Here is a 25,266-nt window from a genome sequence, read left to right as displayed (position 1 = left end):
TTCACAATGCCTCAGTGACCAAGTCTACTATAAATTTATGTGGTCTAAACTGAACTGGGCCTAAGAGGCATTCCTTTTATTGACTCCTCATTACATTTTTCAATGGGGTTGTTGTCTTTGTTGTTCAGTCATTTTTCAGTCATGTCTGACTCTTTGTGACCCAATTTGGGGTTTTCTTGGCAAAGATACTGGAGTGGTGTGCCCTTTCTTTTACCATCTCATTTTACAGATGAGGAAATGGAGGCAAAGAAGGTTAAGTGACTTGCCCAGGGTCACACAGCTAATAAATGTCTGAGGCCAGATTTGAACTTGGGAATATGAGTCTTCCTGACTCCAGGACTGGTACTCTATTCACTGTGCCACCTAGCTGCCTGTTTCCAATAGGAACTATATACCAGATCACCTCCTTAAATTGCTAATTCAGTTGCTACCCTGCTACTTCAGTAGGTTACCTTCCTTTCAACCTTGAAGCCACTCATTAAGAGCTCCCACCCTTATCTCCTCCTTCCCCCAAAGTTTCTTTATGCTTTCTTTCCTTCTCTCTGTCTCATCTTATAGGATGCCAACCTTCTTTCTTGTAGAGGATAGCCCATTTGGCCCACATCATAGAAGACACTGTGCTCTATGAGCAAAGCAGAATTGCAGTAGCGCAAAAGAAACGTGAGATGCACAGATGTAGAGCCATCTCTATTCCACATGTTCATATGGACTATTTGTGCCTGACTTGTGGTAGAGCCTTCTGACCTTGTCTAATCAGCCACAGTCAGACACACTATACGTTGACCCCAACCTCGAGATGTCATTTTGGTCCTCCTCTTCAAGAACAGAGGACAATAACCAGCCTGTTTACCTGTACCCTTGATTCTGTCGCCTTTAGGGCCTTACTGCATTCATCATCCCCTGCTCACCTTTTACCTTTTGTCTCTCCCCTCTTCATTCCTTCCTTCTGCCTACAAACATACACAGATTTCCTCGTCCTAAAAGAAACTAAACAAATTATTTCCTCCATTCCCTAAAGCTATCATATTGTATCTCACCTTCATTGTCAATTTTCTAAGGAAAGTAGGGGACCCCACATGCTATTACTTTCTACTTCACTTTTCATCATCCTATGCTGTCTTTTGTCCCCCATCGCTCTACTAGAACTTCTCTCTCCAAGGTCACTGTCCTGTGACTTGCTCGTTGCTAAATCCAGGGACATTTTCTCAGTTCTCCTCTGAGGCTACTGCTGGAGCACTGGGCCTGGAGTCTGAAAGATTTGAGTTCAAATCTGACCTCAGACATGTATTAGCTGTGTGACCCTAGGCAAGTCTCTTTACCTCTGTTTGTCTCAGTTTCTTTAGATGTAAAACGAAGCTAATAATGGCATCTACCTTGCAGTGTTGTTGTGAAGATCAAATGAGATGTATGTAAAAAGCACTTAGAACAGTGCCCGGCACATAGTAGGTGTTATGTGAATGCACATTTCCTTCCCTTCCCTTCCTCTTTCCATTTTCTCTTCCCCTTGTTCACCTTCCCCTCCTGTCCCTTCCCTTTTCTCGCCTCCTATTTGGTAGTCAGTCACCTCTGGCTTCCATGACACTGCCCTTCCTGGTTCTTCTACCTGTCTTGCTGCTGCTTCCTTAGATGTCCCTCTTCTTCCTGAATATGGATGTTCCCAAGACTTTCCCTTGTCTCTTCTATTTATACTTTCTCCCTTGGCTGTCTCATGTATTCCCAGGGCTTCAGGTATCATTTATTTCTGTGTGGATAACTCCTCAATTCTAAAAAGAAATTTTAAGTATCCAATCTCAAAATTTCATTCTTTAAAACAAATTTATCATTTATTTTTAACATTAATTTAAAGATTTTTTGAGTTCTGGATTTTCTCTCTCCCTCTAGTCATTCCCTCATCCACTGAGAAGGCAAGTGATAGGATATCAATTATACGTGTGAAATCATACAGAACATATTTCCATATTAAACACGTCCAACCTCAACATTTCCAACTGCTTGCCAAACTTCTCCTGTTGTGTGTCCTACAGACTTCAGCCTATGCAAGTGGAATTCATTGTTTTCTGTGTAAATCTGCCTTATTCATTGCATGTTGTTGGTATCACCTTCTTCCTGGCTTGAAACCTGTGAATCCTTGACACTCTTTCACCATTTTGTCACTTGTCAGGTCCTGGTGATTGAACTCCCATCTCTGCAATACTTTTCCATGCCCACTATTGCAATCCTAGTTCTGGCATTCATTACCCTATTAATGGGTATTAATACCCATTAAAGGTATTCTGAGCCTATTAAAACCATCTTCTACTGCTATAACCTCTATGCTACTGCCTCCCAGCTCCTTTCTCCCATCCTCTATTTTCTCTTTCTTACCGGGAATTTCTACTTGAATGTCCCTCCATTGTCTCAAATTCAACATGTCCAAAACAGAGTTCAATATCTTCCCCATTCAAACTAGTTTGCTGAACACTCTAGGATTACAGTCTTGGTTAGCATCTGTCTCCTCCCCCTTCAAGCCCAGATAATTCTTTTTCAGCCAGTTCTTTCAGAGTTGACCCCTTTCTTTATACTTCGACTGCTGCAAACCTAATCCAGACCTTCTATCATCCCATGCCAGGATTATTGTGGAGGCTTCTTAGGTGGACTTCTTTGTCCATCAGTCTCTTCCCACACCATTGTGTGTACACCACTTCTAGATGGATCTAAAATTCTCTTTTCTGTAGACGACTCCTCTGCTTTCAAATTGTAACACTACCTCTTTATCATCTTAGTCTAATCCTACTGGTCCTTTTTCTATAATGTCTTTTGTGTCTGCCTCTTGACACTGTTATCGCCTAAGTCCAGATCCTCATTATAACCAGTTATATTAATAGCAGTGATCTCCTAACCCATCTCCTGCCTCCTATCTTTCCTACTTTAAATCTGTTCTTTATGCTATAATCAGATTAAACTTTCTAAGACATCCCTTTGCACGCATCTCCTCTCTACTCAGAAGGTAAATTACTCACCCTTCTTTATACCAGCATTCTTTCAAGACCCAGCCCCTCCTTTTAGCCTTTCCCAATGATCCAGCCTATCATATTCACCCCTTCCTTTTGAGTTCTTTAGCATTTATTAAAAGAATGTCCCTCAAATCGTCCCTGCTTATTTCTCCAACCACCCCCTCTGCTTCTTTATTGTTCTAACCAAACTGTCTACTTGTTGTCCCTAGAATGTGCTCATGTACATTCCTGCCACCCACTACACCTTTGCACAAATCATTTCTTCTGGCTAAAATTACCTTCTTACCTCCTACCCAGTTATCTGAGCAGTAGTATCCTTCTTTAAAAACCCAACTCTTCCTTTTAGTCTTCCCCAAAGGACCCTACCCATCATGTTCTCATTTTCCTTTTGAGTTCCTTTAGTGTTTGTTATCTCTGCCACTCCTTCACCATTAAAAACAGTGCTTTGGATTATTTTTTTAAGTGTTTAATATTTCTGGGCACAGGTACTGTGTTCTCATACCTCTTTGGCTCCCCAGTACTTTGTACCTAGCAGGTGTTTAGTTGATGTTGGTGGGTGAGAATGATTATGGCCCTCCCACTTACTTGACCTTCATGATCCCTAGGCCTTCTAGGATTCACACTCCTTTTTCTGCATGGAAAACTGAATGTTGAGGGGCCCAGAGAATGCTTTTCTCAGACAGAATCAGAGAGCTTTTCTCTGTTATTTATCTAAAGCTTTCCTAAATGTGATCCCTACTTGAAGGCACAGGAGGGCAGTGAGATTTGGTTTAGTATTAACCACATTGGGACAAATCAATCTGTCCTCTCTACCTTGACTCTTAGGGTTTTTTTCGGTCCAGATTTATGATCCCGCCACGACCACCACCTTCACCCTAGTGAATGGTTTCGTAAAGGGTCTCTGAAATATCCTGAGTTGGTTTTCTTTGTGTTTTCAGTGTTCTGAAGTGTGAAATTCCTGCCAAGTTATCAGCTGAGACTGTTCACTACACACCAGAGAAACCTCACTCAGAGGAACGTCTACTTCAAGCTTCTGTTCCTGGAGGAAGTACAATTCTGTCGAATGGCTCTTGCCCCCCAAACCCGTGTCAGGTCTGTGAGGGGAGGAGAGCATCTTTTGGGGAAGATAGCTCAACCCAAAGGACTAGTCCCACCATGAGCCCCAAGATTGCTTCTGCCACAGACCGGAAGAGTCAGGAAATGGGCAGGAACAAGCAGCTGGTGCGTCTACATCGAAACCTGGTCTCTGTAGGCCGATCATCAGAGCACCTCAGATCGAGGGAGAAGCCTGATTCCCTCATCCCCAGGCCCCGAACAGGTAGGGAAAAGCCATCTGGAAGCCACGGTCCAGCACGGCGGAGGTGGCGAAGAGAAGGGGAGTTCCTGACAAACCGGGCCTCCCGAGGGAATGGCAGCAGCTCCCCACACGCCCAGGGAACCAAGCGATCGGTCATACGTGGAAAGGTTCAAATGACTCGCCTGCGTCAGGCTGCTTGGGCCATAGAACAGTGGGAGCCCAGTGCGGCATCATTAGCTAGAGCCTCAGCATGGCCATGGGGGCGTCTTTCTGATGTGAAAGACAGGGACAAAAGGTTCCTTCAGAACCCTGGGAAGACAGAGTGTGATAGAGGGACCTGTCGTGATAGAGAAGGCAACAATGGCCCACGGGCCTCCTTCAGCCCACTGGGAGCCTGGCTGCAGGAAACCGAGAATGATTTTTCAGATACCGACAGTACCTACTCTCTGGATTCTCTCTCCTGTGCCTGTACCAGGACCCTGATCAAACCACCAAAGCCAGAGGCCCCTGAGCCAAAGCCACACTGCACAGTGCCTGAGAACTCAGAAAGTGATGACAGCCAGATGTCTCAGGATTCACTGGTGGAAAAAAGGAACAGAACGCAGAGAAGGCTTTTGCCCTCTTCTCCCTCACCACAAGCCTCCGAGAGAAGGGAGGCTAGTCCAGTGGCTTCTCCTAAAGCCTCTTTGCTTACTGCTGGCAGTGGACTGCCCTGGAAAAAGGTGAGGACCTTTTCTCTGGATAGCCTGAACAATGAGGAGGAGACCTGTAGGGAAGACTTTAAGGAAGAGTCCACTTCTCACTCATCAGAAGAGATGCCTGTGGAGGTCTTTTGGCAAATGAAGAGCTCCCCGTCCTTCCCAGTATGCCAGGAGAAGGTACTTGAGTTCCAGACCTCAGACCAAGGATCAGTTGCAGTAGGGCCTGATGTGACTCTGCAGCCAAGTGGTTCTTTTTATCTGGCTCTCCAGCCCAAGACAGAAGGAGATGAATGCAAACCCCTCCAACAGACACAGCACCCGAGAAACAACTCATTGGCTTCTGTGGAATCTTGGTTCTCCTGTGATTCAGGGAGCAATCCAAAAGACTCTCAAGAAGTCAAAATGTACTCACAGATGAATCTTGAGATCCAGGAACCAGAGGTCCAAGCCATGGAGAAGCCCAAGGCTGCGGTCGAAGCGGAAGGATTACAACAGCCTCACCCTGAGGTCGCCACTGGGATATACAGTTTCAGTCACCTCCAAGGCTCAGCCTTGGTCCCCGACAGTACCAACGAAGTGAGCATGGAACCATCTTTGGTTGTATCTTCAGAGGCTACATGGAGATCCCAAGGACCTTGCAAGTCTGGATCAGATGTGACTGTCTCACAGGAGTCATTTCTTAAGGAGGGAAGAGGCCTACCCAACCAGGCTGGGTACAGTAACCCTGTGCCTTCAGATGGCACTCTTACCTCCATCAGGTCAGCTGCCCCTGCATCTTTGTTGTCTCACAAAGGCAGCACCCTTAGAAAGGGCAGGCCTGTTGTTGAATATCTGTGTGAGTTTTCTCAGTCTTCCCGGGGGGCCACAGTGAAAAGCACACAAGTTTCTAGTTCCTCTCTGAAGGACACAAGTTACCTGCCCTTTACATCTGGCAAAAGATGGGATTCTTTCTTCCCTGCGTGTCCCAAGATGCCTGGTGATTTTGATTTCAATGATCCTTCCTTCTCTTTGCCATCCACGAGGCATCTGACAACAGAGCAAGAACAAAATGGTGGGAGCTTTGAGTTGGACGACCTCTCAGCTTTCTTTAGAACTATTGAAAAAGATGCTCATCAGAGCTGTTCCTCAACAGACTTAGAAGCAGGAGATTCAGGGTTAGAAAGTGCTTGGGTCTTTGCAGCAGAAAACAAGGTTTCAGCTTCCATGACAGAGGTGCATCAGGCACATCAGGGCAGCTCAAAGCAGCCACAGCCTCTGGTCTGTAGAAGAGCAGGGTCAGCAGTTTCCTTTGATGAGAGCTTTTTCCTGAGGGACATATCCAACAGTAGCAGCCCCATGATTGCTAAGGAATATCAGGGTTCTCCAACCTGGTCCCAGCAAGAGGAGAATCCACCCAGCAAACTGGTTCCATTAAAGCTTGATGGCACTCTTTCCCAGCCGGTGATGAAGTCAGAGCTCCTGCAGAGTGCTAATGAAGGAATCGACAGAGAAAGGAGTTTTTCTTTGGCCTTGCCTACTGACTCTGAGTCATTCCCACCTTGGGATCCTTTCCCATCCCCTGAGCAGCTCCATCCCTTGGAAACATTTTATGTGTTAGAAAGTAGAGATGCCTTGACAGAAACGGCCCTGGAGATCCCTGCGTGCCGAGACTGGGAGGAGGATATGCCACCCACTAACACAGTAGAGAGTTTGAACCACACCTTTCAGTTTCTCAGAAATCTGGACAGTAACCTGCTGCTTTTATTACATACCCCAAATCCCAAGGATCCTTCATCTCAGCAAGTCGTGGCAGAGAGGTCCTTCAGCCCAGGTACCAGGAAAGACCTGAGTGGAACTGGGGTCCCCCGAAGTATGGAAAAGTACAACAATCCCATCTCTTTCTCTTCTGCTCAGAATAGACTGTTGCTGGAGAGCGTTAGCATGGCAGCATGTCAGTTAGGAAAACCAGCCAGGATTTTAAATAACAAATACCCACAGTCCTCACTGAAGATAAAGGAAAAAGCCCCAGCTCAGCCCTCTTGGCGTGTTCCATTTAATCATTCTGGGGCAATGATGCATCTCCCAGTTATCTCTAGCATTGGAGGAGATCATGAACACAGGCAGAGTGAAAATGATGTCCTAGGGAAGCAGGCAGGCTACCTCCAAGGGATCAGTGCAACTGATTTTGAAAGGCAGATCCATTCTGGACCCAATTCCAACTTCATTTACAAAACAGAGAGCTCGAACCAAACTCAATATAGAGTCGATATGCAGCAGAATGTTTTGGTTCCTAAAAAGCGCAACTCAGCAAGTCACTCTAGGTGTACGAGTCCAGTGGTAATAGTCAAGGATGAAACCTCATCCCACCCAAGGGAAGGAACTGAATCTGTTTCTCTTGGAATGGTTTTGCATGCTGAGGATGGCTCAGAAGGACTGATGCCTCATAGAGAAGACCACTCTTATGGAAAAGACTCTGCTTTAAACCTTCTGCCAGCTGTATCCTTCAAGGAAGAAGGCCCTGTTGCAAGCAAGGAACCTGAGAGCTTAATGGTGATGCCCAATTCCCAAGGAGAAATATCTCGAAGAAGAAATCAGATTTCTTCTGAGGGTAAAATTGTTAATCGTTCTGAAGAAATGGCCAGGCTAATTAGCAGTGTATCAGAGCTGGAAAGCAGCATCTTGGAAATAGATTCCAGGCAAAAATATTCCCCTCGTGCCTTGTATATGGCAGAAGCCTATAGGAGAGCTATGTGGAGGGATAGGAAGGAGCAAGTAAAGGCCCCTCTCACTCTGAGACCAGATGACTTCAGAGACAGCCTCTCTTACAGAGATCAGCCCCTTTCTTCAAAGAAGGTACAGGAGGAGGAGGAAGTCCCAAGTAGCGTGGAAGCCAGAGGAATCAAGGAGGTCAACAGTTGTATTCAGAAGAGTCATCAGATCCAGAAAATCACTCCAAACCTTACCAGACCCACTGAATTCATTGAAGAAAACAAAACTGAAAGAGAACATACTCTCTTACCTATACCTAAACTGTCAGTCAAGTGCCCTAGTGATTATTTGTTCTTAAAGTTTTCACAAAGATGTACTGCTCAGAAAAAACCTGCTAATGGTCCAGAAAGTCCAGAGATAGCGGAGCCATTGGCCAAAATTAAGCTGTTGAGACCCGAGGAAGAAAGGTCTGAGGGAAGCTGCAGTAAGCAATCTGCTTCAGAACTGAACCCCCAAAGTCATGCCACTGTGAGGACAGGAAGTTTTCTGGAATTAGAGCCCAAGGTCAGTTTCCGGGAAAGTCAGGCTGTTGAAAACCTAACCAGGACCATGATAACGGCTAAGTGCAAAGAACCAGTGGTCCATGACATAGATCAAGAAACAAATGCCTTGTGGGGAAAGAGCCTGCAAACAGAAACCCATCCAGCTCCATTGGCTCAAGACTTACCCGACGTAAGCCAAATCATGTGTACAGGCAGATATCGCACTCAGGAGAAAGTGTCTCCCTTACCAAGTCAAGAAGGCTGCCCAGTGGCTGCCACTCAGGAAGGAACAGGCAACATCCTTTCCTCTGGTCCGCCAAAGCTGTCAGAAAAGTATTTCAGGTCGATGATGAAGGCAGTGAGCCTTTCTTCCACTGACTCTGAGTCAGAACTGGAGTTTCTGAAAACACAAGGCCCTGCCCTCTCAGAAGACAGAGTAGAACAGCAAAAAAACTACGGAGAAGCAAGAAACCACGGCTGTCTTAGAAGTGTTAGCTGCAAAAAGTCCTTTGTAGAGCAGTCAGTTTGTCAGAATTTTCGTTTGAGAATGGCGTCTGGCCTCTGTTATCAGCCTGATGGTGGTGGGAGCCCTAGTGAGCCCTCAAGTGACAGCTGCTCTGAGGAAGAGGGGAAAGCATCAGCTACCGCTGTGCTCCTAGAACAGCAGGGAGGGGACACCAGAATCACCCCTACAGATTTGAACCTAGGAAATGCATCTCTCACTGAGGCAGAGGTGACTTTGTTAAGAAACGTGAAAAGAGCTGATTCACTTAACCGATATCTACTGGAGAAAAGGGCCAGTCACCCGCAGGCAGACAGCGAACTCCAAGCACCTCAGGCCCTAGAGAAAAAGCTGTGGAGGACAGAAAAGGTTGCCATGGATCTCAGTATCACCAGCACCTCTTTGTCAGCAAGTATTGAGGGAAAATTGGCTTCCTCATCAGGGCTTTGGGGGGCTTCTGCCACCCCATCCATGAATGCAGAAGCACATGTAGAGACCATAGTGGAGGACACTAAGCCATCAGAGGAATGTGGGAAGTCTTCAAAGGACAGCACCAATGAGCAGATTATTGTGCCAAAACTGACCAGGGTCTCACCAGGGCTTTGGGGGACCTCTGCCAACTCATCCATGTCTCCAGAAGTGAATGTAGAGACCACAGTGGAGGACACTGGACTGTCAGAGGAGTGTGGGAAGTCTTCAAAAGACAGCACCAATGGGCAGATTATTGTGCCTTACAGTGAAACTCAACCAAAGCCTGAGGCTTTTTCTGGGACTCCTAAGCAGTCTCACTACAACCAAAGAGACCAGCTGGAATTAGGTAGGACTCAGGAGGAAGATGAGTCACAAGTATGTCTTGTGCAAAATAAAGCCACAAGAGGGCATATCCAGGAGGCAGCTCCAGGTACTGCATCAGGAAAGCATCCTGGTAAGAATAAGCCTCTGGCAAAGCTGTATGTGGCAGATGGTCCCCAGTTAATGAAAGATGTCACTGCCCCTAGCAGAGGACAAAAGCATGCCTCACTGTTGTCCTTCAGCACCACGGCTAACCCAGGCATTTGCAAACCCAGTAACATGCAAGCAGCAGGTGAGAAGCTGACAGGGCACTTTGATCCCCAAGTCCTCTCTGAAAGTCCAGACAAGAAGGAAGAGGTTATCAGGTCACCTTCTGCTGATAGTCTTCTGGCATCAGGAAACCTGCTTTCCCCATCAGCCTCAAAGGAGAACAAGAGGGACGAGCCACTATGGCAGCAGCTGTTTGCACCTTCTCTCCATGTCATCTCCAACAGCATCAGAATAATTCAGCCACAGACAGGGGCACATTCAGAGGTGGAGAGGGCTAGCCTAGGGAGCAGGGAGCGCGTCCAGAGGGCTTGGGAAGGGTTCAGACCCCAAAGTACCGCTTATGAGAGCTTGTGTGGTGGGGACGTGGGCAACCCTTTGGAGGCAATGGTTGACCTACAAAGCCATCAGGGAACTTCCATCCAATCTCCCTGGAAAGATGCCCCTCTCCATGCAGAATCTGAGGTAGCAGCAGCTGAAATGTCTTATGTGATGGCGAATTCTGCTACCCTGTGGCCTACTTTGAGGTCCCAAGGAAGCTTTCACAACAGAAAGCAGCCAGTCTCATGCGAAACGGACATAGTTGAGGCTGAAGAATCACCATACTTAGGCAGTCCATTGGCAGCCTTAGACATCAAACAGTCAGGAAGTCTTCCTGCTCATCCAAGATGTGTCCATTCCCCAGGATCAGGAGAAAGGAGGGCAAATCACAAGCAAAACATGATGGTCTCTGGAACAGGAGAGGGAGGCAGTAAAGGGAATGCCTTGCCACAATGCCCAAAGTTGAAAGGGGCTACCGTGTCTGGGCAGTCTGTAGCCTATGGTGCTGACAGCAAATGTCCAAGTCCAACTTCCCTCCTTGATCAGAATCTTACCCCAGCATTTGTTAGGGAAATGAAGAACTACCCAGAAGGAAGCATGGTTCAAAATAACCTAGAGACTTCTAAAAGCAGCATTATATTTAGCCCATCGGCATCCCAGGGAGAGGTGGTGACTTCTCCTTCCAGTCCACCATGCACGTCTCGACAAGGTGCTGCCCGGATCAATTCACCGTCTTTTATCGATTCTCTGCCTTACGGAAGTAGCAGTCCTGAGAAGCGAATTCCCCGGTCTGCCTCAGACACCATGCTTCCGGTTTTCCTGGAGTCTTGCAAGCTCAATGTAGACCACCAATCTAGAGGGCCCAACATACCTTTGGATCTTAGAGAAGACCAGAGAAAATCGAGATTGGCAGCTTCCAACACTGGTTTGTGCAGTATGGAGAGCCCTGGGAGAGAAGACATTAAGAAGAAAGTCACTATCAAGCCTGAAATGGCTTCTTTCCTTGCCAGGACCTATTCTGAGAAGTTGGAGAATCCCCAGGAAAAGCACAAAGCTAGTGAGAATGAATGGGAATTCTCTCCTGTGACTGAGTCAGGGAACTATGTAGCAGCTAGGAGACTGGAGGCAATACATGGAAGTGAAGGCATTCTTGAGAATGAGCCTACGGTAGGGTCTCCACAGCTTGCCCAAGGACCACCATTTCCTAAGGATCTCAGAGATCACAGCGTCCCTGTTCCCCACCCGAGGACAAAAGCAGGTAAAAAGTGTATCCTCAGCAACCTTCCGGTCAGTCTGTGGAAGAAAGATGAGAAGGAGCAGCTCTCAAGCAACGTTGGCAACACAGCGTGGGACAGAAACCACTACCATTCAGGAACTAGTGGCCAAGCCAGCCCCCAGGAGTCCGGAGATAGCCTGATGACTGATGGAGAGATATCAAGGCCTGAAAGATTCAGGCCTTGGAAGAGAAACGGTGGCCCTTTTGATGCTCAGGGACCTCTCCCACTGCCAGAGGGCTCACAGGAGGGTCTGGACACTGGCTCTCACTCTGACAGAAACTCAGCCTCCTGTGTTGCTTTTTCCTTTGTCCCTGAGCATTCTCCGAAAGATTTCTCCACCCTGGAGCTCTCTGTAGGAATTTCCTCCAGGTCTCTACAGGAGCTGAACATGAGTGTGGAGCCTCCTTCTCCCACAGAAGAGGAGAGTGGTGAGACCGTCAGTGACCTCTCCCCAGATGAATCTGAAATAATGATGCTGATGGAATTGAGGAAGTTTCCAAGATCCGCAGCTTGTGGTCAGACAGCTTTATCGAATTACAACTCAGAAGCCACCAGTCCACAGCCCTCAGATTCTGGCACTGCATCCTACCCAACCTCTTCTACTCTCTTGGCTATGCCGGTCCCAGAAGGTAGGTCATCAGACAGCCTGGTAGAGGAGCAGAACCACCATCCCAGGAGCAAAGGCTGGTTGGCACTGGAGAACGCAGATGCAATGCATTTCATATCTAGCAGTAGAAATCCCTTCCTTCAATCTTGGCAGCAGGAGGGGCCAGGGAGGATAGGCTGGAAGCAATACGTGTTTGGCAGTGCCAGTGACATCTCCTGCAGCCAGATTTCATGGAGTCTGGACACTCAGAGAGCTATTTGTTGCTCCAGTGTAGACAATGGCCTGGGCACCCCGAGCTCCCCATTCCATTCTCACCTCAGTTCATATGCCAACACCCATGGGCTGTCCAGCACCCTCAGTAGCACTGAGGGTCCTCAGGGCTTAGAAGAAGAAGGGAAGGCGTGCAAGGTTTCTCGTGTTTTTGGGAACCACCGTGGTTTCTCTGATACCTCCATAATAGTACCTTCAGCCAGGACCCCCGACAAGGTGGGCAAGGGCCTGCCTGAGGATAGCAAACTGTCTCAGGGTGAGAGCACTCTGACAGAGCAGGAGGGTCTCTCGGGGCAGATGGATGACACTGGGCCACCATACCCCACCCAGTCTGAGTCCTGGCCAAAGGCTGGCGTAGCTACCTGTGAGCAAGGGACGGTGACCCTGGCTCCGACCCCACCTCAGCCTCAGCAGGTTCCTGTGCATTGTCAGGGCTGTGTAGACATCACTTACCCAAATTCAGAGGCTGCCGTCTTCAGGTTACACCCACCCCTTGCGTCATGGGCCAGCATGCAGAACCTGTCGATGCACCTTTCCCAGCTCCTTCACAATACCTCGGAGCTGCTGGGGAACCTTTCCCGTCGGGGGACAGGTGAGAGGGAGCAGAGTGTTAAGGCCGAGGGCCCTGAAGAGGCCCCCAAGACAGTGACGATGGACAGCAGCACTCAGACCACCATGGACGTGGGCATCCAGACCGACAAGGTGGGCCCAGCCCCACAGGATGTCTCCCTCCATTCTCCTGGGGACGGCAAGTCAGCCAGTCCTCAGGAAGCCAATGTGACCCCTCCAGTACGTGGCTCCCTGGCTGGGATGGATGCCTCGGATGTTCCTCAGGAGAAGGTGGATCACCCCCCTGTGCTTCAGGAGAAGGGGCCTGGAGACACAGCTGAGAAGAAGCAGACTTCTTCCAGCCCTGGTAGCCAGAGGCATTACCTCATTGCACAGAACAACCCGGGCACCTCCCACCATAGTCTCAGTTTTCAGAAACGCTCCCTAGCCCAGGACCCGTTAAGTCTCCAAGCTTCCTCTGCTACCCTGAGTTCCCAGATGGATGGATCCTCCTGCACAGTGGTCACTAGCCCGACTTTGTTCTCTGCGTCCTCTGCCAGAGGCTCATTTCTTCAGGATGGAGGGTCCGCTTGTGAGTCCGGGACCCAGAAGAACAAGAAAGCAGGCTTCAGGGGCACCTTGTTGGTAGACAGGGCTTCCTCCCCTATCCTGACCCTCAGCGCCAACACTCAAGGTTCCCATTCTTCCTCCTCCTCCTCCAACCCTACTTGCTTCAGGGCTTCTCTTTCTCATTCCACCATATACCATCAGAAGCCTGGAGCTGCCTGGGTGGCCCCAGCGAACAATTTTTCCCAAGTCTGCAATGAAGGGGAGATCGGGAATATTTCTGGAGATAGTGGGAAGTCCGCAGGAAAGGAACCGAGCAATGGCTCTCTCCCATCTAATCCCTCTGGGGCTTTGACACAGACCCTGTGGCTTCAGGGGAGCTCAGCTTCCACATGCACAGGACCCTTCAATCACCCCCAGCAGTTGCAGGTGCGGGCCTCCTTGGGGCTTCTGGGCAGGGAAGGACAGCTGGCTAGTGCAAAGGAAAAGCGCAGCTCCTGGGAGAGGCCTCTGTACCTGTCCCTGCCCAGGACAGGGTTGAGCCCTACCAAGGGCCAGTCAGAAGCCTCAAACACCAGTAACTTTGTGGCGGAGGTGACTTTAGAGGCGGCTAACCCCGTGTTGGTTCGGCTAGCCGGCCAGAGCACAAGTTGGTGTCAGAAGACAGGCACTGATGTTGATTCCTTGGAGCAGCCCTTGAAGTCCCCCCCCACTTCAGAGAGCACCTCCTGGAGGGGAGTTCTGAACCATTGCCATGGCCCTTTCTCCATCTCCGAAGTCAGCGTGGCTCCGGGAGTTGGCAGCACAGTCAGGGACACCCGGTCGGAGGTCCTGCTGAGGTCTTGCACCCAGAAAGTCCAGGCTTCCGAACCTAGGCATTATAGCCTGAAGGACCTTCCTGTTCATAACAAGTTCAGCAACTGGTGTGGGGTTCAAGGGAGCTCCTCAGAGGGGACTGTCCCTGTGGAAGAACCTGCGAATGTTGATAGCACCTGCTCTGAGAGGATGGGGGAGAAACCAGCCCAGCCCCATGAGCCCCTGAGCCTGGTGCCCGAGCAGCTTCAGAGGGAACAGGTACAGGTGCTGGCTGGGGTCCCGTTGGAACGGGGGCCAAAGACCCCGCCCCTCAGTGTGGAGCTGGCTGAAGCCAAGCTTCTCTATGGCTTTGGAGAGACCGACGCTCTGCTGAGAGTGATGCAGAGTGGGACGGGCGAGGCTCTGGTCCCCGTCACCCCGACGAGCCCACACCGGGAGGAAAGGTACTTTCGGTAAGTCGAGGCAGTGTGAATAGTGGATGGGAGAGCTGGTCTCGAACCAAGGAGACCCCGGTTCAAGACTTGCCCCTGACAGCCTGGCTGTGTCCTGGCTGGACAAGTCGCTTCTCCTTTATGGCTCTAAGCCATTGGTGTCAGATGGGACCACTAAGCCATTTCTGAGGATCGCTGTGGGCCCTCTATTAACTTAGTTTCAAAATGTAATATTACCAGTGTTTTATTACATCTTTATGTATTTTGTTAAATATTTCCCAATTACATTTTAGTCTGGTTTGGGCCACACACTAATCAGGGGGCCACCTGTGGCCTGCAGGCCTCATGTGTGACACCGCTGCTTAAGACGACTCTTAAGACTGTAAATTTTTTTACTTGTAAATAGCATTTTATTTTTTCCAATTACATGCAAAGATAGCTTTCTGCATCATTTATTTATTTATTTATTTTTGGTTAGGCAGTGGGGTTAAGTGACTTACCCAGGGTCACACAGCTGGTAAGTGTTAATGTGTCTGAGGCCGGATTTGAACTCAGGTCCTGCCGAATCCAGGGCCGGTGCTCTATCCATTGTGCCACCTAGCTGCCCCATGAGTATTTATTTATTTATTTTTTTGGAGCATTATTTTTTTTTAAGATTTTGAGTTCTAAATGTTTCTCCTTCCTTCCCCTCTCTTTCCCCAAGACAGCAAGCAATAGATTATACATGCACGATCATGTTAAACATATTGCCACAGTATCTAAGACTGTAAATTGAAGAAAAGGTGCTGACTTGTATTGGTAGAGGGAGGAACTCATCACCTCTGGGTTCCTTGTATCAGTGAAATCACCATCCCTGTCCCTATCCTAGGGGTGTTAGGTGTGTCGTGAATAGAGCCCTGGACTCACAGGAAGACTTGAATTTGAACCCAGCTTCAGATATTTAGTCGCTATATGACCCTGTGCCTTAACCTCTCTCAAACTCAATTTCCTCATCTGTAAAATGGGTAATAATAGCACCTAACTGACAAAGTTGTTGTGAAGATCATAGAGGTAAAATTAATAGCCTGGGGAAAGGTGGGGGAGGTGGGGCTGGAGTATTTCCAAGGACAAGAGAAAGGCTTGTTCAAAAAGGAAAGAGAAAGGAGGAATAGAAATTCCTCCTCAAATGATGAGCCCTGTGAAGACGAGACCACAGGCAAGAAGAGATTCACCATCCAAGTATTCAGTTGTATAGCAATAGAGATTAAGTAAAAAAGAAAAACCAAAAAACTGGGATTTGTTTGTGAGATCCTGTTATTCTTACCTGGGATGGTGGGTCCCCTTAACCCTTCATTCAAGGTGAGCGGTCTGCAGACTGCCACATGGAGGAGATGAGTGTGGGACATGGGTTCAAGATTGGGGAGAGGTTAGGTCCAGGGCTGGCTCAGGCTCTCTTGCTGGAGACAGAGGAGGGTTAGTTAGGTGCTAGGGAGTTGTAGATGTCTCTGATCCCATCCTTTCTTAGGCACTTGAAGACCGTTGAGGTGATCCAGAGAGAGCGGTCGGATAGACTTCAGAACTTTCGTCGGGCCCGCAGCCTCAGCCCTACGAAGCGTCTCAACTTCCTGCCCACCCCAGAAACACTTGTCCGGGATCCTGACCTGCCTAGCCGTCGGCGAGAATACCTGCAGCAACTTCGAAAAGATGTTGTGGAGACCACTAGGCAAGGACGGGCCCAGAGCTCCCCCAGCGGGGGTTGGGCACGGGGGGGGGCAGGGTGGGAATCAGAGTTTTGTAATGTCGGCCATAGTGAAGGACTCTCAGGACTGGCTTTTTTTTTTTTTTTTTGGGAAAGAGGCGTCGCTGGAGTCTTCCCTTCTGGTCTGTCTCTGTTGAAGAGACAAATCAAACTGGAAGAAAGGGATAGGTGAAAGAAAGGATGGGGGTGTCTTTGTGTGTATATGTATCTATACGTATTGTTCAGTTCTTTTGTCACGTACGACTCTTTGTGACATTTGGGGATGTCTTGGCAAATACACTGGAGTGGTTTGCCACTTTCCTTCTTCAGCTCATCTTACAAATGAGGGAAACTGAGGCAAAGAGAGTTAAGTGACTTGCCCAGAGTCACACAGCTAGTGAGTGTCTGAGGTCAGGTTTGAACTCAGGAAAATGAGTCTTCCTGACTCTAGGCTTGGCACGCTATCCACTACTCCACCTAACTGCCATATGTGGATATGGATATATCCATATATACATATATGTATACATTTATGTGTATCGCTCATGATATAATAATGTATGTATAATATATCCCACATATGTATAATACACATACATGAAAAAGATAAGAAAAGGATGAGGAAAGGAGATGGAGATAAACAAAGCAGAAAGACAAATGAAGAGAGAGTTGTCTTGGGAAAAGGGCAAACGGAGTGGAGCCAGATGGGCTTTGTTTCAGTCACCTATAGCCTAGAGGTTTGGGAAACCAAATTTGGGTCTGGGATTCCTAAGTTCTATTTAAGCCTTTATTTCTGGCATGCCTAGATGTGGGCCCTGAGCCCCAGGTCAGTTCTTTGAGCTCCTTTGTATCCCTCTGGACATCTGGGCAGAGACCAGCAAGCTATTCAGGGGTGGGCTGAGGTGCGGAGGGAGGGAAGTGGGATCTCTGGCTTCCTGGTTGTGTGAAGAGCTTGGCATTTCCTCGTGCTCCTGCTGTAATCCTCGCCAAAGATACCGGCGTCTAGGTTCACATGGGATGTGCGGCATGGGGCTGAGTCAGGGCCGCTTGTCTTTCATCCCTGTGGGGAGGAGTCATCCTCGAACGCCTTTCCTCCCCTTCAGGAAGCCGGAGCCTGTGTCAGATGCCAGAGGTCACCAGCTCTCTGACATAGAGGTGTTGCTCCGAGACTACCAGCGGGCCAGGGAGGAGACCAAGATGGAGATTGCTCGAGCGCGAGACCGGCTGCGGGAGCGAGCGGAGCAGGAGAAGCAGCGCATCCGCCAACAGATTGTCTCCCAACTACAGCGGGTGTGTGTGTGACGGGGGCTTGGAGCTGGCATCCGTGCTTCTGCAGCCTGTCCCCTGTTGGCTGTCTCTGGTGCCTCGGAGAGCCAGGGTCACAGCCTTGCGTGACATAGACCAGCCGTGGCCTGACTGGCCCACCCTGATGGACCTGCCTATCCCGGGGCAGTTGGGGGAGCTTTGGAATGGGGTGGGAGCTCCTGGGGGTTTCAAGGGAGCTTCCAAGGATGGTTGCCCAATGCCTTTCTCTCCCCAGGAAGAAGCAAGACTTCACACCCTGGTCAGTGTGAGCACTCTTTGCACCACTAGCTCTATGGACAGCCTTTCTTCCAGCCCTACCTCCGGCTATGATAGCAGCAACCTGACCTTAGCGAGCCAGAGCCAGCCTTCAGAGAAGCAGGTAAGGGAGGAGGAGGATGGTGAAACCGAACTGGGGAAAGGGCAGAGAGAGGGCAAAGCAGGGGAAATGCCCAGACGGTGTCCCCAGCTGGGACTGATTCAGCTGGGTTTCTGCCTTATGGCAACTGAGGAGGCAGATGGACAATCCTCTTAAGTCACTCTTTTGAGTTTTGGTCTTGGCCGCTCACTGCCTGTCTCTCTCTGGTGTATTCAGTTCTCTTCCTGGTTCTTTCCTGCTGTCTTGGAAACCAAAGTCAGAGAGCACAGAGAGGGAGAGAGCTGGTCAGCAGTGCTGGTCACAGCAAAGAGGTCAGAGGGTCAGGATGGAAAAAAAAAAGTGTTAGATATGACTTCAGGAAAGGGGTTGGTGGTCTCTATGAAGATGGGGGAAAAGTGCTCCTAGAATCAGAATGATGGATCTCTTCGTTATGGTCAGGGTCAGAAGGGGAGGGTCCCACCCATCTCCTTGATGTCCTTCCTGTTCTACTAAGTTTGTTTCCCACCTCAGTGCCACCCCTCCCCAACATCCCCCCTCTGCTCCCTGCCGCGGTGGCTGAGCAGGGCAGGGAGGAGAATGGGTTAATTCCACTGGCTCTGGTCACTTCCACCAGCCCTGTTTATTGATGTGAACTTTGGGCCAGTACTGGAGGCTTTGGGGCGTGGTTGGTCAGTGCCAAGAGAAATGGACCTGTAGTGGCCCTAGGGACCTGGGACTAGAGAGCAGATTGTCCGGGGAATGAATTGTCCAGATTTTTGCCATTTTCTATCACCTACCCCCATCCAAATCCCAGCAATCCAAATGAAAAAGTCCCTCTTGGGCCATTTCAGGTGAATAATTATGGTGGAATTTTGAGGTGGGTGTTGAAGTCAGTGGGAAAAGTACATAACTTCGACACTCCTCCTTCCAGTTCTGAGGGTTCTCTGGGGCCTGTGTCTCTGTCTTTTAGGGGAATGCTAACTTATCTGGCTTCAAAGAGATGGCTAGAGGAAATGTACGGGGCCGCTCTGTGGTGAGAAACCATAAGCTCTACATGATGGGTCCTGCACAGAAGAACTTGGGTCACAGTAAGTAGGGAAGAAGGGAAGCTAAGGTGTGTTGGCTTTGAGGGCTGTTTCCTGAGAGATCCTAAAGAGGGTGAGGGAACCATTAGCTTCGAGGCTGCTTCCTGCTCCAGAGTTCCTGTCCCTTCATGTTGCTGTCCCTCATCCTTATCTGTTTCCTTCCCTCTCAGAGCCTGGAGGCAAAAGCCACCAAGTCTCCTTTGATGGACCGCAGAAGTCCCTCATCAGTCAGTCAGATTCGGACAACTGCCTTTCTACCTCCCCGTGCACCCTCTACCACGATCTGGTCAAGCACATCCTGACCAGCACGATGGCTGAAGTGAGCATTCAGCTGCCAGGCTTTTTTCTAGAGGAGAGGAAGGAGGACAGGGAAGAGGAGGGGAAAGGGCTTTCATGTGGGTTAGGAGAAGAGGTGCCCAGGAAATGAGATTGCATTGCAAGAGAGCCACATTGAGCAGTGCCTGGCAACTCAGTGTGGCCATTGTCTACTTTCAGGTGATGGCTGCTTGTTCCGACAACCTCCAGAATCTCTTCAGCTGCCAGGCCACTGCAGGCTGGAAGTGAGTTCCTGTGACTTCCCTGTCCTGGGCTTCCTAAGACACAGAATTTGACCCCAACATTTCACTGTCACCATCCCCATGACCCCACCATTCCATCTTTGTGATCTAAGACCCCAGCCTTTCCTGACTCTGATCTTGTCCTTGAATAACCCTCTGGGGCCCATTTCCGTAATTTTGAAATTTTGTTTTATTTCATTTAACACTTTCCTTCACCTTTTCCCTCCTCTCACAGCAAAAGGAAAAAAAAGAAAAACAAAATCTCTTACAATAATAATCATAGTCAAGAAAAACAGATTCCCACATTGGCCACATCTAAAAGTGTATTTCTTATTCGGCACCTTGAGTCCAACCCCTCTCTGTCAAAAAGCGGGTAGTAACATGTTTCATCCTCAGTTGGCCCTCTGGAATCATGGTTTGTTGTTGTATTGATCAGTTTCTTTAAAGTCTTTCAAAAGTTTTTTTTTTTTTTTTTAATAACAATGTTGTTAATAGTAGACATGGTTTTGCTAGTTGTGTTCACTCTGTGCCAGTTCATTTAGGTCCCTTTCATCATTTCTCCTATCATAGCAGTATTCCACTGGATCCATATGCCATGATTTGTTTAGCTCTTCTCCAGTTGTCCAGCACCCGTCTGCACCCAGTTTCCATTTTTTTTTTTTGCCATCACAAAAAATGCTGCTATAAATATTTTTGTACATACAGATCCTTTTCTCTTTCTTGGAAGACCTCTTAGTGGGTCACTGAGACAATGAGTACGAAAAGTTTTAGTAACTTTTTTGGGCATGGCTCTAAATTGCTTTTCAGAGTGCCTAGAACAGTTCCCAGTTCAACCAGCGAGTGCATCAATGTGCCTATTTTCTCACAGCCCCTCCAGCATTTGTCATTTCTGTTTTTGGTCAGATTTGCCAATCTGATAGGGTATATGCTTCTTTTAATTATTAGGGATTGGGAGCATTTCTTCATATGGCTATTGTTAGTTTGGATTTCTTTCCTCTAGAATTGTCTGTTCTTTGATCATTTATCAATTGAAGAATGTCTCTTATTTTTATAAATGTTAATCAGTTTCTCAAACGTAGTGGAGATGAGATCTTCATTAATGAAACTTGCATAGATTTATTGGGGTCCATTTTTAATGACCCCATCCATCTTCCCCCTCCCCTTGCCTCTCTCCTCTCACTCAGGTACCAGGGGGAAGAAAAGGATGTGCTGACATATTATAAGGGATTTCCCTCCGCTACTCGGCATGGTTTCTTGGGGGCTGGGGTGGTGCCTCAGCCACTCCCTCGAGTTTGGGCAGCTGTGAGGGATCCTACGATGTGGACCCTGTATGACAAGTCCATCCAGACTGCCCAGTTGTATCAGAAGGTGACCAGCTCCATCAAATTGGGTGAGCCCAAGGCCAGGGTGTGGCTTAACATATTGGACACTACAGAGACCTTTGTTTTGTAGAGCAAGAAGGGAAAGATGGGAATCCTACAAGGATGAGGAAGAGGGGAGGGGAGGGCAGGGCAAGGGCTGGGTGAAGGAAGTTAAAGGTAGCCCTCTTCCATGGTCAGGTGCCCATGGGATCTAAAGTGACAGAGCTTCCATTTTCTTAATCTTGTGGTAAGTCTAGCCCAGCTGAAGTGGTGGGGAGGGGGAAATGGAATGAGCGTTTAGTAGGCTCCTCATGTGTGCTAGGCACTGTCTTAAGTACGTTTCATAGCTTGTTTTTATCCTCATAACAACCCTGGGGGGTAGGTGTTGTGATTATCCCCATTTTTATAGATGGGAAAACTGAGGCAAACAGGCAAAGCAATGCCCAGAGTCACACATTTTGGAAGTCTCTTGAGGCTTCATTCGAACTCAGGTCTTCCTGACTCCAGACCCAAATGCTCTGTTCACTGTTCCAGGCTGCCTTTAGCAGAAGGGCAGTGGTCTCTGATGCTTGAGATGCAGTGCCTAGGGCAAGGGAGAGGGGGAAAAACGGGGAGAAGGCATGACTTTCTTCTGACTTCTTACTCTTGTAGTGTACCTGGTCAGCAATACCTCACTGAGCTGCCTGAAGCAACCTCGGGATTTCTGCTGTGTCAGCTCTGAGGCCAAAGAGGTCAGTTTGTGTGGAGGGGGTGGGGAAGCTTCTGGGGCTCAGTCTTTGTGGGACGGTGGGGAACAGGAGGCCACCACAGTCATCAAGGCAGAGCCCTGCTAGCCAAAGCTAAGATGTGGACCCTTGCCCAGACCCCCTGGATAGCATCCAATACCTTCTCTGTTTTCAGGGACAGCTGACCATTATGGTAGTTCAGTCAGTGTATGACAAGTCATTGCCACGGCCCAGCAAAAACATGATCCGTGGGGAGATCTTGCCCAGTGCCTGGGTCCTGCTGCCTCACACTGTGGATGGGAAGGAGGTTACTAAAGTCATTCATATGGTCCAGGTGAGCCGCTCATACCTTGCAGCTTTGTGGAGGCAGAACTTAATGCTGGCCTAGGCCATGGCCTGGGAGGTCTCATAGGTCTTGGCAGTAACTTGATGACTTGGCGGACCTGTATCCAGCTCCATGACTCTGGGCCATTAACTGAAAAAAGAGATGGAAATCCCAAAGGAGCCGTTGTGGTCCCAAGTGTTGGTTAAGACTGTGGGGGAAATCAGCCATAGGTGAGGGGCTTTTATTCAGAAGTAGCTTCAATATTTCCTCATTAAGGAGACAATGGGCCCCTCAGAGTAGAGAAAGGGGCATGATCTTCTCTGCAGTCCTGAGAGCCACCATTTCCTTCCTGGGCCAGAGGTTGCCAGAGGTCCTTTGGCTGTTCTTAGGCCTTCTAGCAGTGGGGTCATAGCCATCATCACTCTATGACGTGGGGGTGGAGAAGAGGCTCTTGTTGGGACACATAGGATATAATATGGTTTAGCCTAGCTCTCAACTCCAGTGCCTAGAATCCTCTCCAGGCTCTAAGTCAGTCTGCTAAGGGGTCACAGAGAATAGCAGTATAAGCTATGGGCACAGTAATTTTTTCCTCAGATACAACTTAGGGTTCGTGCAGAGGAGTCATGTCATTCTAACCTAGACACTTGTCTTACCATCAAGTATTTCCTTTTCTGCCTTTCTTATTTCAGGTGGAACTGGGGGCTCCAGGCCTCCCCCCTGGGCTGCTGACTCACTGTGCCAAGCAACAGCCATTGGTAATAGCAAACCTGGCTTCCTTTCTCTGTGGTTAATACCAGACCCACAGAGATGGTTCTACTGAGAGACAGGCCCAGAAGGTGGCCATGTAAAGACCCTGTAGCAGATTTATGGCAGAGTTTACAGCAACATGGAGAGAGCGACAGTGGGGTGGGGTAGTCAGCAGCACAGTCCAGAATTGTTGGCAAATAAACACATTGCCACATGTGGCCCCACTGCAGAATGAGGGGGCCTGAACCTCTTGGCCCTGGCTGTGCAGTGAAGGGACCACTTTTTCCAGACCTACTTACCTCTGCGTCAGTGGCCCAATCATATTTTGTGCCTCATAAAATAGTCTCGTCTCTCTCTGCTCCCTTTCCTTACACTCCAACCCCACAGCTGCTCTTCTGTTTGGTTTTTGGGTCATATAGCCTGTGGGCCAATCGTTGGGTCCCACCTAACCGAGTTGGGAGAACTCAGTGAAAGGGTGGGGAAGGGTGGGCTTTTCCTAGTGAGGTGGCAGACTCAGTGACCACATAAGCTTGTATTCACGTGGCTGAGCAAAGCAGGTATTGGCATCCAAGGCCCTGCTTAAATCTGCCTCCTACATTGAAGAGGGAGGGAAGGACTTGTGGTAGGGATAGGAGTGAGGCCCCTGAGAAACTAGATAGAACGAGAAGGGCTTTGAGGAACAGACATGTCCTCACCAGGAAGGCAGTTCAGAATCCTTTCCTCCAGTCTTAGACATTCACAGATTTGTACTAATTTTGTTCTTTCCTCTCCTCTCGGCCTGCCTTCCCTCTGGCTGAAAAAAACAGCCAGCCCTGACGATCTTCTGGTTTCCTGTCACCAACATCCCTCAAGTAGATGCTCATTCTGCTGTAAAGCAATGAGCTTTTATTAAGGATCAACATGGGGCCCTCAAATAGGCAGAGTGAAGGAGCCCTGACCAGGAACCAGAGGCATGTCTAGTTGAGAACTCATTAAATGGGAAAGGTGACGGAGAGGCTTCACCTCACCTCATCCCCCATGTCCCAGATTCAGCTTTAGTCTGGCTCTACCTACTTTCCAGGGCCAAGCTGAGGGGGAATGGAAGAGTAGCACTTATTCTGTCTTCCCCTTTCCTACATGACTACCTCCCATTTTGTCATAAGGGTCAAAGTGGGTAGGCCATTCCCTTATTTCAGTACCGAATAGCTCTTGGTAGCAGATTATACTGGGACTAGCCAGAATGGGGACAAGTGTGGGTAAAGGGCAAGTTCTGTACAGTATGGCAAAATTTTATTTTTTTAAGGCTTTTACAGGCCTCCTTGCCTCACCTCCACACTTTCTCCTCCTCTACTATAGTTCCAGGTTAAGTTATTTGTATTATTGATTGCAGGTTTTTTTTTAAAGCTGTTTTTAAACTTTATTTTTTAAGCAATACAATCAACAGTTGATATTAAAATTCTTATTTATGTACCACTCTATCCCCCATCCCTTTTCAAATATTTGTCACTACTAGACTAATGGCTATATTTGGTCAGAAACATTAGAAATATGGGAACTCTGTGTGTGTTTAGATTATGAAGGCTAACCTTGTGTTACATATAGGCCAGGTCATGTGACCTGTGAGCTAAGAATGGTTTTAAGATATATTAAACATTACAGGTGGCGGGTTAGGTTTGGCCCAAGGAATGCAGTTTACTGACTGTAGTTCAGGTAGTAGTGTCAAACGGTTGGCATTCCCCATAAAGGTCATTTAGCCCAATCCAACGAGGGCATACTGAGGGCCTCTTGTGCAATGCTTGCCCTGGTCAGTGATGAAGAGCTGACTTCATCTGACAAGTCAGTTTACAATGTTGTCAGAAATGAGTGGATGGACCAGTGCCAATCTACTTTCACAACTGGCAGGGATTAAAGTTTTTAAAATGCAAAAATGAAATTCAAAATTTAAATTCATTGAAGGAATAAAAGGTGACAGTAATTGTGTTAATCAGAGCCTATCAGAGCTCTTTGTCAACCTGTTAGTCATCTGAGTTTCTGGGAATCAGGATGCCTGTCTCCCAGGTCAAGGATACTTCTTGTGGATGTGGCCACTGCTAGAAAAAAATAAAGGCCTTTCCCCTTTGGCTGTTAGCTCAGCAAGCTTAACTTCTGATCCAAAGGCTGTGACTGTGTTCAGGACCTTGTTATCTTGGGCTCCACTCCTAGCTCAGCTGGGAAGGGGGTGAGTGTATAGCTTTTCTATGTCTTACACTGAGCTAAATCCCAGAGCATTTTGATGGAGTCTGGAGCAGTGAGGGAAGATGGTTTTCAAAAGCAACTCCTGTCCCTCTGTGGGTAGTAGGAGTAGCCCTCTTGCCTTGAAATCTTGGTCCTGGTACTGAGCCATTCAGACTTTGACTGCTGGGGTCTGAGATGAAGGAGAAAGTGTCTACCTCTTCCCTGAGCCAAAGGATAAGCACTCTTTCAGTCTTGGTGTTTGTTCATCTTCTAGCT

At 48.4% G+C, this 25,266-nt stretch overlaps 1 protein-coding gene across 1 annotated transcript in view; it reads left to right on the top strand.

Annotated features, from left to right (window-relative positions):
- The window catches only part of STARD9 (StAR related lipid transfer domain containing 9), a 131,476-nt gene extending 106,558 nt beyond the window's left edge, over positions 1 to 24,918 (top strand). Inside the window, exons 23-33 of the mRNA XM_027869953.1 lie at positions 3,932 to 14,641; positions 16,125 to 16,322; positions 17,441 to 17,627; positions 17,878 to 18,021; positions 18,968 to 19,085; positions 19,253 to 19,401; positions 19,578 to 19,642; positions 20,824 to 21,029; positions 21,652 to 21,731; positions 21,901 to 22,059; positions 22,740 to 24,918. Coding sequence (XP_027725754.1) covers positions 3,932 to 14,641; positions 16,125 to 16,322; positions 17,441 to 17,627; positions 17,878 to 18,021; positions 18,968 to 19,085; positions 19,253 to 19,401; positions 19,578 to 19,642; positions 20,824 to 21,029; positions 21,652 to 21,731; positions 21,901 to 22,059; positions 22,740 to 22,841 — 12,118 coding nt within the window. The 3' untranslated portion in view covers positions 22,842 to 24,918. The remainder of the gene's footprint in view (positions 1 to 3,931; positions 14,642 to 16,124; positions 16,323 to 17,440; positions 17,628 to 17,877; positions 18,022 to 18,967; positions 19,086 to 19,252; positions 19,402 to 19,577; positions 19,643 to 20,823; positions 21,030 to 21,651; positions 21,732 to 21,900; positions 22,060 to 22,739) is intronic.
- Positions 24,919 to 25,266: the final 348 nt, after the last annotated feature.

Source organism: Vombatus ursinus, unplaced genomic scaffold, assembly GCF_900497805.2.
Source record: "Vombatus ursinus unplaced genomic scaffold, bare-nosed wombat genome assembly UNPS02014794.1, whole genome shotgun sequence".
In the NCBI taxonomy this organism is placed as follows: domain Eukaryota; kingdom Metazoa; phylum Chordata; class Mammalia; order Diprotodontia; family Vombatidae; genus Vombatus; species Vombatus ursinus.
The sequence above is the reverse complement of the archived record's forward strand: the minus strand, read 5'-3'. Positions and strand labels throughout refer to the sequence as shown.